Source organism: Rhamphochromis sp. 'chilingali' (genome assembly GCF_963969265.1).
Source record: "Rhamphochromis sp. 'chilingali' genome assembly, chromosome: 6".
Lineage (NCBI taxonomy): Eukaryota > Metazoa > Chordata > Actinopteri > Cichliformes > Cichlidae > Rhamphochromis > Rhamphochromis sp. 'chilingali'.
In genome coordinates, this window is record NC_137933.1 from 33,440,499 (window position 1) to 33,454,583 (window position 14,085).

Here is a 14,085-nt window from a genome sequence, read left to right on the forward strand (position 1 = left end):
CAACAGCGCAGTGTGTATTTTGATGTTTATTTAAAATGCTAGATCCATGGATCCACTAATATTTATTTAATCTAAAAGTTAGCTTATTCAAAGTGAAAAATATGTTAAAACTTTAAATATCATACACAAAAAACAAATAGGTAGGGAGAAAATAGTCATTAGGCTATTAGGCGCACACACAAACATGTTTTTTAAAAGAGCTGAAACTCTATCAGAGGTTCATTTAACCTCTTTAATATGGAAAATTATATATAAAGTAAAAATCTTGGGGATTTGTTCTTAAAAATTTAAAATGGGAGTTGGAACATATACTCTTAAATAATAAAAGAAAAATAATCATACATAGTTTATTGCAGGACAAATTCATATTAAAAAAAAGGTAAATCATTTCAAAATTCTGCAACATGTAACCCCTGAATAATCACTGCTTTACTGTTTCCACTGTATATGATTCAAAAAGTGTTTAACGTCTAATAACCTGATTCCATCAGCATCTACTTTTTCTCACATAACAATAATATTAACAGTATATGAACAGACTTACAGTAAAAAGGTAAAATGTGGGCGGAATATGTAAAACATAACACTGAAGAAAAAGATAAATTGAAACATGGGGTGATAGAGGTTGACATTAGTCAGTAATTGTATATGTATTAGATAATGTTAGGCTATTTGCTGCTTCTTATTTTTCAACTGAATGAGAAAACTCATTGATGTCAGTTGAAAATATAACAGAGTTTGGCTTCCAATTGGTCCATTTTACCTTATTTATATGACACTTACCAAAAATGACGAGAAGACGGGTTGGAAAACAAATGTTTTCATCCACCGAGTTATTCACAAAATAAATTACAATGTCTCTCTATCATAAACGTGCCTGTTTTACATGCTTTTTTTCCTAAATAAAACATATCTATCTATCTATCTATCTATCTATCTATCTATCTATCTATCTATCTATCTATCTATCTATCTATCTATCTATCTATATATATATATATATATGAATGATTATTATTTTATTTTTTTACTTAGAGTACAGAAATTATCACATAAATTATCATCCACATTACAGACAATGACTTTTAAGGTGTATTATTCGCAAATGTTTAAATTAAACTTTAAACATTAAACATCAAACATTTTCTTCACATTGCAGTATTTGTCTTTTTTGAATTCAAGTCACCATAAATAGAAGACTGTAATATTTGTGCTGGTGGAACTGCTCTCTTCTGGGGTTTTTCGGATGTCATTATTCTCTAGATTTTTTATTTTTTTAGATTTATTTATTTGTGGATTTATTTATTATTATTATTATTTCAAACATCCAAGTCCCCATTGAATTCGAGGCCTGTGTGTTAAAGGGCACGCTGTCTATCACGTGACGAAGTCACCAGCAAATCACCTGCTAAGATTTGTTTCCTTATGAACCAATAAGGACGCGTTGTACAGCAGCAAAACGCCCTTCATTTGTTAGATTGATCTCCGGTTTCTCTGTTTGTCAAATTATTTAGCTAACCTACGTTAGCCAGCTAGCTGGAATGGTAACCAAAGGCATGGTGAGCAGCTGTGCACTTTCCTTCGAAAATTAAGGTGGAACACGCCTTAACATTTATTAATATTTAAAGGGGCGTTTATACAGTTCAAGCAAATACGGTGAGTTTAATTAATAAGCTCTCTTAAGTGCAAGATCCACAGTTAAAGACTGGTTTTGTTAGCAACGTCAAATGTAACCTTAAACCTGAAGCTGACGTTAGGTAAGTCAAGTAAAACAAATGAGACTGTGTAAATCTGGTAAAATTAACTCGTCGTATGCTTTGACCGCTTATGTTGCCAAAATTCCAGCTGTCAAGTAGAAATATGTTACGTTCAGCTGCAACACCCTGGTCCATAACATTTGCTAACGTAGCACTGTAATCTCAGATTGTGGTGAATGACACTATCGCTCATGCTTGTACTAGAAATAACGAGACTTTAACAATACATTTGGTTAAAATCAGAACATTAGTTTAAAATTTGTTACGGCTCCGACAAACAACGTTAGACACACAAGCTTTAAAACTTCTTCAATGAAACAGCTAGGTTAGCACGAAGCTAAGCTAGCCGAAACAACCCGTCCTAGTGTTAACTTTGTGGTGGCAAGTAGCTATGCTAGCTAAATTTGCATGGGATGCTTGATTAGTATTATTGTTGTTATTATTATTATTTTTTTTTTTTTTTCGAGATGCGTGTTTAGGTTGTGTGTGTTTGACTTCAACTATAGCATTTATTTCCTGTTTCCACCAAGGCAGCGAATGGCCCGGAGACTACTTGTCGTGGGACCTTCATAAAAAGAGGGACATCAGTCTGAACCTCTGAACGAGTGATGAACTTAAACCCCTTCTGGAGCATGTCTACCAATACAAGTCGTAAGGTAAACGTTGTGGAGGTTTTTTGTTTGTTTGTTTTAAGCTGTAAACATACTGTAAACATTGCCATTCCCATTCGGTATTTTTTGTGGAAAAAATGGCAAACTTGATATTGATACAACACTTTAGTGTCCAGAAGCTTGCCCTTAGGTGCCTTTCAGATATGTACAAGCCTGTGGAAACCTCTCTCTAAAATGTGCTGCACATGATAGTCATGAGCTTTGCAAAGGAGATTTTTGATGACTTAACAGTGCAGTAAGTTTTGTTTGTTTTAACTAAAATCTTCACATATAAAATGTTTTGACTGCCTATTAAACCTGGAGTATAGTAGAGCTTACTATGGGTTACAAAGGTTGTATTTCTGCTGATTGCACTTCCTAAGATTAAAATAAATAAATAAAACCTGTACTTGTCTGCCAAAACTTGATTTCGATAGTCCTAATAATTTAACATTTGAGGGGACAAACATCAAACTGAGAAAATGTATAGCTTTGTCTTTTCTCAGCCTTGATTCCCGCACCTGTTCCCACTTGGATTCATATTGTTAAGCTTGTTAACAAATCTTGTTAAACTGGAAAACTTTCATACTCGACCTAAGGGTGTGGTTTTTCCACTCATTTTGGGGGAAATATGCTTATATTGTGTGAAGTTTAACTATAACCATATGATTTAAAACTACATTATAACAAAGTCTCCACTCTTTCTGTGTTGTGGTGTTTGGTGAAGTTTGCTACTGCTTGACTAAATTTCCACCAGCACCCACAGTGGTGGGGAGGGGATTTAGGAGGGACGAAAACGGTGTGAGTGACCTTGTTTGTCTCATTGAAGGTACATTTTAACACATTCTACAGTCAAGGGTTGTTTTTTTGTTGTTGTCGTTGTTGTTGTTGTTGGGGTTTTTTTTTTTTTTTTTTTAAAGTGATTTTTTTTAAGTGCAATATTTATTGCAAGCATTTCTTGCACTGTTTCTTATGGCTTCCTGATGTATCCTGCCATTCAAAACAGCATTCTTCTGTTTTGTGTTCAGAGTGCACTGTGACACTTTACCGCAACTCCTCCTATCATCCTTGCGTCATCAGTAAGATGGCGTTACAGCTAGGCATGAAAACGCTTGCTCTTGTCTAGACATGGCTCCCTGACGAGCTACAAACCAGATGGGCAGTGTAACTTGAGAGGTCACTCACAGCACATGGTCACTACCCTGTGCCATCGGATTACTCCTTAGGTCTACCGTTTGAGCATTTATATACACTATCTAAATTTGACTGAGGGGGTTCCTTCTGATTTTTTTTTTTTCCCCTCCCACATAGCATGGGCTTTAATGTTTGATGTGTTAAGATCCCTGTCATGTTTTCAATCCTGAACAGCCGAGATCTGACAACGAGGAACAAAGCGGGCATGGGGAGCAGAGGGCCAGTCCAGCCCGGATGCCCTTCGGCAGAAAGCAGCTTCCGCCGATTCCTAAGAATGCAGCCCCTATTACCAAGCCTTCCCCAATGGGTACCCCAATCCAGTCTGCCAATGGCACGCATGCCTCTTATGGCCCTTTTTACTTGGAGTACTCTCTGCTGGCTGAGTTGTACGTATTGGTCCAGTATCAGAATTTAAATTTCAGTTTGTTGTTAATTTCTTGGCATGCTCCAATATGCTGGTAGCCCTTGTTTTTAAAATACCCACTGTATACATTTTGTATTAAACTAGTTTCACAGTATCATTTAAATTGTTTTTATTTGGTTTCCCTTCTGATTTTTCTTGTGACCTGCAGCACATTAGTGATAAAGCAGAAGCTCCCTGGAATTTATGTCCAGCCATCCTACAAGTCTGCACTAAGTAAGGATTCCACTTTTAAAAGTTCATGCAATTAATCACTTTTTATATATCAGGGGAAAGACAAAAAAAGTGATAAGTGATTCTAAAATGGCATCTCTCACTGTCTAGTGTGGTTTGGTGTCATATTCATCAGACATGGCTTGTACCAGGATGGTGTCTTCAAGTTCACTGTGTATATTCCAGACAATTATCCAGATGGGGAGTGTCCTGTAAGTATTAAAAAAATGTTCTTGTTTGATATTTTGCCCCTTACCAAAAAGTGAGATTGCATGATTTAGCTAAAAAGAGTAAACATTGGAAAATGCAAGATGTATGTCATTATAAATAAGAAGTAGCAGCATAAATGATGTATACATAAACTGTCATAAAATATGGTTTAAGAAAAAATGGTGCAAACAATTTGTTTCAGAAATTAGTATTTGACATACCAGTCTTCCATCCACTTGTTGACCCTGTGTCTGGAGAGCTTGATGTCAGAAGAGCTTTTACCAAATGGAGGTAGGTTTATCATTTTTCTGCTTATGTACTTTGCTTTGTTACTTTTCTCGAATTATATTTTGAAGTGGAAGGAATTGGGGGGGAGGTTGGAAAAACTTGAGCAACTAAATGAATCACCAAGCTCAGTGTGGGCTGCTGCTGTAGGCTTCAAGGTTCAACAGAGGTGCTCTTTTGCATACCTTGGTTGTAACAAATGCTTATTTGAGTAACTGTTACTTTTCTATCACCTGGAAGGAAACTGGCCGCCGCTGGCTTCTGGTGCCTACAAGGCATTTTCAGCAGAGAACTGCCACTTGCTGATGTTTTCTATTTTTAGACTGTGTTTTAAACCCAGTAGATCAGCATTTTCTTAAACAAACAGACTAGTTTGTCTGGTGCCCACACCCATGCTACCACCCAGTCATTCAAAGTCATTTAAATCACTTTTCTTTCCCATTCTTATGTTTGGTTTGAAATTCAGCACGTCACCAGGTTTACATGCCTGACTGATTTACTGTCATGCGATTGCCTGAGATATTTGCTGTAACATACAGTTGAACAGGTGTAAAATATGAGAGAGAGAGAGAGATATGCACCAGGAAACGTGATTCTGAAAAGTAACACAAATCCAAAAACTGTATGCCATGACTAGCTGTGCTTCTCGACGTTATCAAAAACTGAACTACGCACAAGGCAGTAAAAACAAGTTTATTATGCTATTCAGCAAGGACTGACAGTGGCATGGACTGTAGTACAAGTTTTGCATTTAAAGGCATCTTGGCACTCCTCCATGATGCAGATGTAGCTAACAGCTCTGTTTGTTAACAGAGGAAAACTCATCTGTTCCTGAAGCAGAGTTAACTTACAAATTACCTGCTTGCTAGCAAGTTTTCTTCAACAAACTTAGTATTTCTCTCTGCTGCACTGGAATCATCTTAGTGACACCAACTAATTCATAAAGTAATATTATATGTGCTTTATGCTGCAATATAAAGCACCTTGGGGCGACAGTAATTTTTTATTTTATTTTTTATTTTTTTGGCTCTCTATATACGATATGTAACTGAATTAAAATAAATCAAACATTTACTGACTTCATCCACCTGTGTGTGTGTAGACGGAATCACAACCACATCTGGCAAGTCCTGATGTATGCACGTACAGTTTTTTACAAGATTAACACCACAGACCCACTCAACCCAGAGGCTGCTGTACTGTGAGTTTAACATTCTTGGTTTTTGCCTTTTTTTTTTTTCCCTTAATGGAACTTGTTGTGTGTCTATATTTTATTTTTCCTCTGAAAATGTTAAAAAAAAAAAAAATCTTGTTAGTCATTTATAGAAAAACATAATTAAAATCTCGACTAAGAAACTGGTCTTTTAGCACTCGGTGCAAAGTGATGTTTCTAGCTAAATAAGTTTGACACTTGCTTTTTTTTTTTTTTCTTTCTTTTTCCCCAGCTACGAGAAGGATGTGCAGTTGTTCAAAAGCAAAGTGGTAGATAGTGTGAAACTATGCAACAGTCATCTTTTTGATCAGCCAAAGATCGATGATCCCTACGCAATAAGGTTGGTCAACTGTCCATTTCACATTCTAGTGCTGACCACAATAAGGAAAAAAGTGTGTGTGTTTGTTAAAACTCTAAAGAGGGAAAAAATTATCTTGTGTTCGGTTCTCCACTTTGATCCATTGGTTTCAGTTTTTCCCCATGGAACCCAGCTGTACATGAAGAAGCAAAAGACAGGATGTTCACATACAAGGTAAGTTTTGCTAAATTAAAACTTTGCACTTTTGAAGCAGGAGAGAGTTTAATCTGCATATTTTATCTGGTGATTCTTATTATGCAGCTTTTAATTTGTTGTTGTTGCCCTAGAGACGACCTGAGGATCACCACAAGGCATCTCAGGCATCGGGTTTGTCTTGGGTAAAGCCTGGCTCGACACAGCCCTTCAGCAAAGAAGACAATCCTCCCCAGAGCTGAATCTGCAATGTCAAGATAGTGGCCACTAGAGGGAGTCAGAAGCATCAGATTCCATGCCACAGGCTTGCATCAGCCATCTGTGTGAAAGTAGAACCTTGGTAGTTGGCAACTTTATATTAGCTCTTCACATTTATTGCTTGGCTTTAAAAGCTTTTTTTTTAGGCCTCAAAGAGTTTTAGAAAAAGGAAACCAAGTTTGTATCATATTTAAATCAACAATGACAAATGGATGCGTCAACATCCTTTAGGGTAAGATGCAATCAAAGTACATTCTCATTTTCGTTTTCTTATCCATTCACATATTTAGTTACGTTATGACATACAGCTGCAAAAGGCTGTGGACGATGTGAGTGAAATTATTTTCATTCTTATTGTAAGTACAGTGGATTGCATATCAATACCACTTGTTCAATTTGGCTCAGGACTGTTTATTTGTAAGACTCGGAATGTTTAATCACAGCTGTGTTGGTGGGGAAAAAAAACCCCTGTCACATCCTCCTCTATTACCAAGTTAGGTTGACATTTGCTTTATATTTGTGTTTTATTGGACAATGAGTTATTTTTTTATTTCCACTGTGTAAACGGTTGTCTTACTTTGCAGCAGAGTTGGCAAATATGGTTTTAAATAAGATTCTAAGTAAGTAAGCTTATGTATTTTGCCAGATTTGAAATAATTTTGAATGTTTTATATATATATATCATTGGTTATTAAAGGTTTGATGTGTAAATAATGGATTCTATGCTGAGGTTTAAGAGACATCTGCATTGGTGCTCTGTAAGAGAATGTCTTTTTTTTTTCTTTTTTTTTTGTAGATAATTGTAAATTACTCCCAAATAAATGACGTTACTCTAGAATTACAGAAGTCTGGAAGACAAACGCCTTTATTTTGATAAAGTTTAGTTATTTAGGACACTCTGAACAGCAAAATAGGATGGTAATAAACTGGGGTGCTTCATATTCTTTAGTTACAGGCCAGTGTCAGTTCAAACTTGAAGTCTTCAAGCAGAGGAATTTGGCTTGATTGCTGTATTTGGAAATACTGTAGGAAAATAGATTTAAAATCAGTATAAATTCAATAAAGAAATGAGCACAGCAGGTATGTTGGCCAAAGTTGTTTGAGCTGCTGTAAGAGGGAAAGTTGTAACAATAATTGTAATTTACATGATGCCATTTGGGCTCTTCAGAAGTTCAGATGTGTTGATGCGTGAACCATTTGTTCTTGACTGCTTAGGTTTGAAATTGAAACGGTATTCTTTGAAATCAATAAAAGGATTTTTAAAAGCTATGTATGTTTATGTATTTTTTTTTTCAAGTGTTTGTTTTGAACTAATGAAAACCTGATTACAAGAAACGTATTTCAAACATAATTACTCAATACAGTTACTGATACAAAGTGGCGATTTCTGTTATACTAGAAATGATTCTATCAAAGAAAACTACGTTCAAATTTGAAGTTACTTATTTTAGCGAAGTATTTCCCTCTGGCAACAGATGGCGTTATGTACCCACAGCTGAAAGCATCTCCGGCTCCTGTCACGTTCGCACTGAGGACAGACTAGGGTACATGTGCGAATATAAAACCTCTCCGGATTGGCTCCGGTTTAGACGCGGCCATCTTATGCACTCTGTCAACACAGCAACTTTACAAACGATGACATGATTTAATCAGCAACGCCCTGGCGCCACCGTCCTCAAAGTAGTCACAGTTGGTGAACCGGTTTTTAATTTAACATGGAAATTAGTGATTTTGGCAAATTGTCAGCGGTCCAATCACAGAGAGGGTTACTAATATGCAAATGCGGCGTTATCACAGTCACGTCAGCAGCAGCAGCAGAGCCGCTGTGCCGTGGTCGCCAGCAGGAGTACAACTAACAACACAGTAACAACTTCGCTAATACCACTCTGTCTTCATTGGCGTCTGGAGCTGCGCTTTGTGGTTCTTTCAGGTAAGAAACTGCGCTAATTACGTTGACTTTTCTGAGACGCGTTTGGACTTGTGGGCTTCTGTTTCATACAGTCAAGTAGCTGTCAAATTTCGGACAGTGAGTCAATGAGGGTCGCCTCAGCTGTCTGATGACACACCGCCTAGCTGGCTGTGTATCTTCCCTGTAGAAGCAAGGGTGTTCAGGAGCCAAAAACTTGTTTGTTTTCTTTGAATTCGCATCGAAAGCAGCAAATATCATCGTACTTTTTCAGAGTTTGACGCCTACATGTAAATGCGCGTGTCTCCAAAGTACTCCTTGGTGGGTTCTTCTTGGTCATGGTGGTCCTGAACTGACAGCGACCAGCCGGGCTCAAAGCAGCATGGCACTTGAATGTGGACGCCGATGTACTTAACAGTGCCAATACTTCGACAGGTTATTTGAAATGAAAACGAAAGTCAGGCGAGGATAAAGTAGTTGGCTGTTATCACGGTCACAATCATTGACGACCTCTCCATCCATCTCCGGCCCCCTCCCCCTCCCTATCTTCTTCTGTGAGCAGCGTCACGACACCTTTTGAATCCTTAGGTTATACGGTTCGAGTGCACGTGCGCACCTCGACAAACAGTTTTATATCTAAAACTCAAATGTTCCACGTGCGTTCATTTTCTTTCCGCTCGCCGAGCAGTTGCGCTTAAAGTAGCGCAACACATTGCCGCCTCGTCGGCTTATCAACCACCGCGCTCGCAGAGGCTGTAGCCATTTCTGAGGGAAGATGAAGAGGATGATATTAACTCAAGAGGTGAGCTCGGTGTCTTGCTTAAACATGGTCGCTTAAGGGCTTTGAAAACACCACAGAGGTATAGCCATGTCGCCAACTGAGACACTTTACCAATAACAACCTTGGAAGTTTCCTAAAAGTGGACTGAAAAGCGTTCGTATACGCGCTTAGCTTTTGCTTCAACTTTCAGTTAAATTGATATTGTTTCAATTTTGTTAGTTTTACACGGACATCTCCCCAAATTTCAGGAGCAGTTTATAAACACAGTTCATGTTGATATTAGGCATGAGTTGCACGTGCCTGGATGGTGCTCACAACGTCACAATTATGAAGGAAACAGCTGGAAAGCATCAGAGGGGAGAGGGGACTGGTCTATGCCTCGGAGCCAGATGGGTGGCGTTTGAAGGTTAGCAGTTGCTTGGTTTAGCTATAGGGAACCTGCATATAGATAGGGATCTACAGAAACTTAAAACTGACAAGTAATTACATGGCAGTCACATGATTTCCCAATAAACATAATGATCACTAGAGAAAGCACTGGAGAGAGTCTTGAGCTTGAAGAACAGCCCAATGTGAAAACAGGAATTGCTTCATGCCTGTGTGAATTGACTTTTGCAGGGACCTGGTGGTTAGTGGGGAGAGTGGTAATGTGCATGACAATGAGTCTTAAAAGGAAATGTAGTGATAGTACAGTAAAGTAGATTTCCTTTCTCTGTATGTTTAATTTAAGATTTAAATATTGCTTTCAAAATGCAAAGCAGTGGCATGAGGTGGTGAGAATGTTATGAATTGTTTGTTAATATATGAGATTACACATTTCTCAGGTTTGATGTTAGTAACGTTATAAAGTCACTATAAAACTCGTAATGTAGCAAGTGGAACTGTTTAACTCTGAGAGTTCATGTAGACATTTCTGTTGCTATGGGCCAAGCAGGCCACCTATGCTGGTTCACCTTAAGGTGAACTTAACTTGCATACAGAGAAGTTGGCTGTTAGAATCACTTAGTCAAAAGGATTTTTTAGGTGGGCTTTTCTTATAGCCATCACAAAACTGCAGCAGCAGCTGGATAACTGCCAGTTAAACAAGAAAAATCAAACTTATGACTTTATCTTTTTTAGGAATCATTTTTTAGTTTATTAGCTTGTGCACATTGCTCTGTTGTTGTTGTTTTTTGCATAATATTATCCATATTAGGCTGGTGTCTCTGATAACAAATCACACAGTCAGTAGTTGAGAGCACCATAATTTTTTTTATGCTGGTAGAATGTTATGGTAAACCATTTACTAGCATGGCTATTATTTTAAATATATGCTGTGATAAAGAAAAAGATGCCAGACAAAAATATGGGACAAATGTCTGTGTTCATTTGTGTGCCTGTGTGCATGTTAAGTCAGCATAATAACTGACCTCGGTAGGCTTCTGTCATCTTCCGCTGGTCTGTGGTTGCAGAACACGCACATGCGCATGCTTAAAGGGCCTCCTTTGCCTCTGTCCTTAGCTGTTGAAATTCTATCAGCTGTCTGCACCTCCCACACATTCTGCAGTAGCAGGGCAGGCAGCTTCATTGGTTGTGAAGGTAGGGGGTTGAGGCGCATTTGTGCGTATGTGTGTATTTGAAAAGGGTGGGGGTACAGGAAGAGGCACCTGCTGGTGGCTGGCGGTTGGTTTGCACCAGCTGCTTTGCTGCACACATGAAAGGCAATGCTGACAGATAACTGACAGTACCAAGTTTCTCCAGAACCATGACATAGCCTTCACTTGGATAAGTGCTTTTATATGTCAGATTGATAGAGTCATGCAGTTTTACTGCTCTCAAAGAATGCATCATTGATGATGAAGTGGATGACAAAGTTCAATATGGTGGACAAAAATATACTTGATAAACTGTTGTGTCATCTTTTAACTGGAAATTATTTGTGCATGTGTTTAAAGGTTGATTATGCTAATAAGTTTTTTTTTTTTACCAAATGAAATCTGATGTAGGCCATAGATTACCAGCTGAAACTTTATCATCTGATATAAGTATTATAATTTATATTTTTTCTCTTCATTTTAGGGCATGAAAACTATATAGTCGGCATGCTGTAGCTCTAAAGAGAGGCATTTGGGGACCAGTTTGGATCCATTGGTGTTCCAGAGGTTCCAGTCATCCTCCAGCCTCCACCATGGACTTCTTTAATGACCCTAGCCTCTTTGGTGGAGGTTTGGAAGGGCTGGATGACGATGGCTTCGCTTCAGCACCATCACTCGTGGATGAGCTAAATCTTACTGCTGACTTTGAACCGCTCCAAGTGGAGCCTCTTGGCCCTGGGAAGCATCAAGACATGATGCCACCAGCTTCTACCCAACAAGCTATGCCTAGTTACAGCCAGTCAATGGGTCATTACATTGACATTAAGGCCAATGTGGCTCAGGCATTTTCTGGTTCTCAGGGCATAAGTGAAGGCATGATTACAGAGCAACATGGCTCATACCATAATGCTCCCATGAGTCAAGTTCCTCAATCCAATGGGCTCTTCTGTAACAGTGGCAGTCCGATGTGGGGTAACCAAGACCAGAATGGGAACATGTACCAGGCCTTACCTCAACAGCAGCTTTGTCATCAACAGCAACAACTACAAAGCCAGCAACTTCATGGCAGACATCAAACACAGCACCATCCCTGTTATCAGCAAGAGGAGCAGCAGCACAGAATGCGACAGCAGCAGCTGCAACAACAGCAAAGTCATCAGCAACAGCTGTTAAACCAGCACCAACAAATTAACACACAGACTGTGTCCCTGCAGCAGCAGCATCACAATTTCCCGTTTCACCAGGGAGGCCAGTCCAGCAGCCAACAGCAAATTCACCACACTCAGCAGCAGGTTCAGCGCCAACTAACTGTGAGAGAGCAGCAGTTCCACTCAAGAGCTCTTCCAAGTAAGCATTATTTGGAAAGTCAGAATGCTTCTATGACTGCAACTTGCTTGCAAACACAGCCACAGCAAGGTAACTACCAGTTGGTCAGGGAATGTCAAGCTTTCCCTGGAACAGGACTGGAAGAATCTAACCTGTCCTTTCCCATGCACTCATCATCTATGGTTCATTCCCTGCCCATATGCTCTGTCAGTTCTGCCAGAGCTTATCAACCAACTCAGTACCCTACTTATCCTGGGGAGCCAGAATTACCCAGTCTCAATGAGCAATCTTTGTCCTCAGCCTCGGTGTCTAGGCCCAGCAACACCACTGCACCACTCACTTCTACAATACCCGAACTTACAGGGACACCATGCCAGTTTTCATCCACTGCACATTTGAGTCAGCAGCACACTAGGACCCCAATTAGCCAGGCAGAGGAATGTCCTTTCCGTGCTATACGTTGCTCCAGAGAAACCCAGGGAAACTGCAAGTCATCTGAGCTGTTTGGTGAATCTATGCGACCCTACCCCAACATCACCACCCACCTGCCTTCTGAGCAGCCTCAGAGTTGTAGGGTTATCAACACTAATGGATACCAAGCTTTGGGAGACAGCCTTTTACCATCAGCAGCTCATGATGAAGACTTGGATGGCCTGGAGCCTCCTGACCTCCTGCCTGACCTACTGCCCCAGCTTGAGCATGTTTTTAAGCAAGAGGACAAATCTAACTGTGGCTGGACTGATACTACTCAGGAGATTGGAATTGAGTACAGGAAACCATCACCCATTGAGTACAGTGAAGATAAGGTAACACATTTCATCCTTTTTGTTCCTAAAGCATTTGTTTAAAGGCACTGCACTGATCTTTATATATAACCATACACCTCATACTTAACACCCATTTCTAAGTTATAGTCAGTGACAAGAATGAAAATGAATAAGCTGATTGAAATGAAACAGTGATGTGTTGAATTTCACAATTTTAAATATTTTTTTTCTTTAATAATGGAGAAATATTTTCTTCTTTCCATATTATGGCACAGAATTTGGCCACTCATATAATGCTTAGCTATCTCAGGTAGAACATGTGCTTGCCTAGTAGAAAACCTGCAATCAGCAGTGGAAAGGGGAAGGTGTATCTTGGGCAGTCTGAAAGCTATCTGAAAATGATAATGGTCAGTCCAACCTGGCCTGTCTGTCTGGGCAGTGCACTGACAGCAGCTCAGGCCTGATTAGGCTAAGAGTGGCAGGAGAGTCTTCAGGACTTAGCTGTAAGCATACTTAGGGCTATATCAAGATGTGGGTCAGGGCAAGCCTGAAGCACTTGCACACTGCCTCGCTGGAGTGTGGGGGAGGTTGCACGCTGTTGTGGTAGCTGCCACAGTTTCTGTGCGTGAGTGCGTGTGCACGTGTGAGAGAGTGAGCGGTAGGAAAAGAGCACGGTGAAGGAGAGTGGTTAGCACTTCAGAGCGGGGGAGGGGGTTTGAGAGATGGAGAGGGCAGCAGCTCATGGAAAAAGGAGAGCTTAGGAAAGAAAGGGAGGGAAAGAGACAGAGAGGAAGAGCATGACAGAGAGAAGAGAAGCGGAGGGGGAGGTTGGGTGAATGCATTAGCTGGCTGTAACAGGCTTCAGGCGGTTCCTGGACCTCAGATGGCTTGTAACTTAGCAGCATCCATGCACTACCATCGCCCATGAGTGACACATGACCACCAGCTAAAGTCACAGACCTTTCATCATGCTCTGCACACTTTATGTGCATATGTAGATAGAAACATATTTTTGTGTT

General features: G+C 39.7%; 2 protein-coding genes across 6 annotated transcripts in view; both read left to right on the forward strand.

Annotated features, from left to right (window-relative positions):
• Positions 1-1,484: 1,484 nt before the first annotated feature.
• On the forward strand, positions 1,485-7,981 carry aktip (akt interacting protein). 3 transcript variants are annotated; one of them, XM_080885348.1, is made up of 10 exons: positions 1,485-1,757; positions 2,288-2,413; positions 3,776-3,987; positions 4,174-4,238; positions 4,347-4,447; positions 4,648-4,736; positions 5,833-5,931; positions 6,176-6,283; positions 6,415-6,475; positions 6,589-7,981. In XM_080885348.1, the coding sequence occupies exons 2-10, from the start codon at positions 2,366-2,368 to the stop codon at positions 6,694-6,696; spliced, it is 891 nt and encodes a 296-aa protein (XP_080741474.1). In that variant the 5' UTR covers positions 1,485-1,757; positions 2,288-2,365; the 3' UTR covers positions 6,697-7,981. The 3 variants fall into 3 exon arrangements, with proteins under 3 accessions (XP_080741474.1, XP_080741472.1, XP_080741473.1); XM_080885346.1 differs by having other exon boundaries at positions 1,485-1,656; XM_080885347.1 differs by having other exon boundaries at positions 1,485-1,656; positions 2,292-2,413.
• A 510-nt stretch (positions 7,982-8,491) lies between these two features.
• The window catches only part of chd9 (chromodomain helicase DNA binding protein 9), a 79,354-nt gene continuing 73,760 nt past the window's right edge, over positions 8,492-14,085 (forward strand). For 2 of the 3 annotated variants that reach the window (XM_080885576.1, XM_080885578.1), the window contains exons 1-2: positions 8,492-8,642; positions 11,458-13,105. In XM_080885576.1, the coding sequence (XP_080741702.1) occupies positions 11,567-13,105 (1,539 nt within the window). In that variant the 5' untranslated portion in view covers positions 8,492-8,642; positions 11,458-11,566. Of the gene's footprint in view, positions 8,643-9,207; positions 9,421-11,457; positions 13,106-14,085 lie in introns of those variants that run through there. The other variant, XM_080885577.1, reaches the window with a different exon arrangement.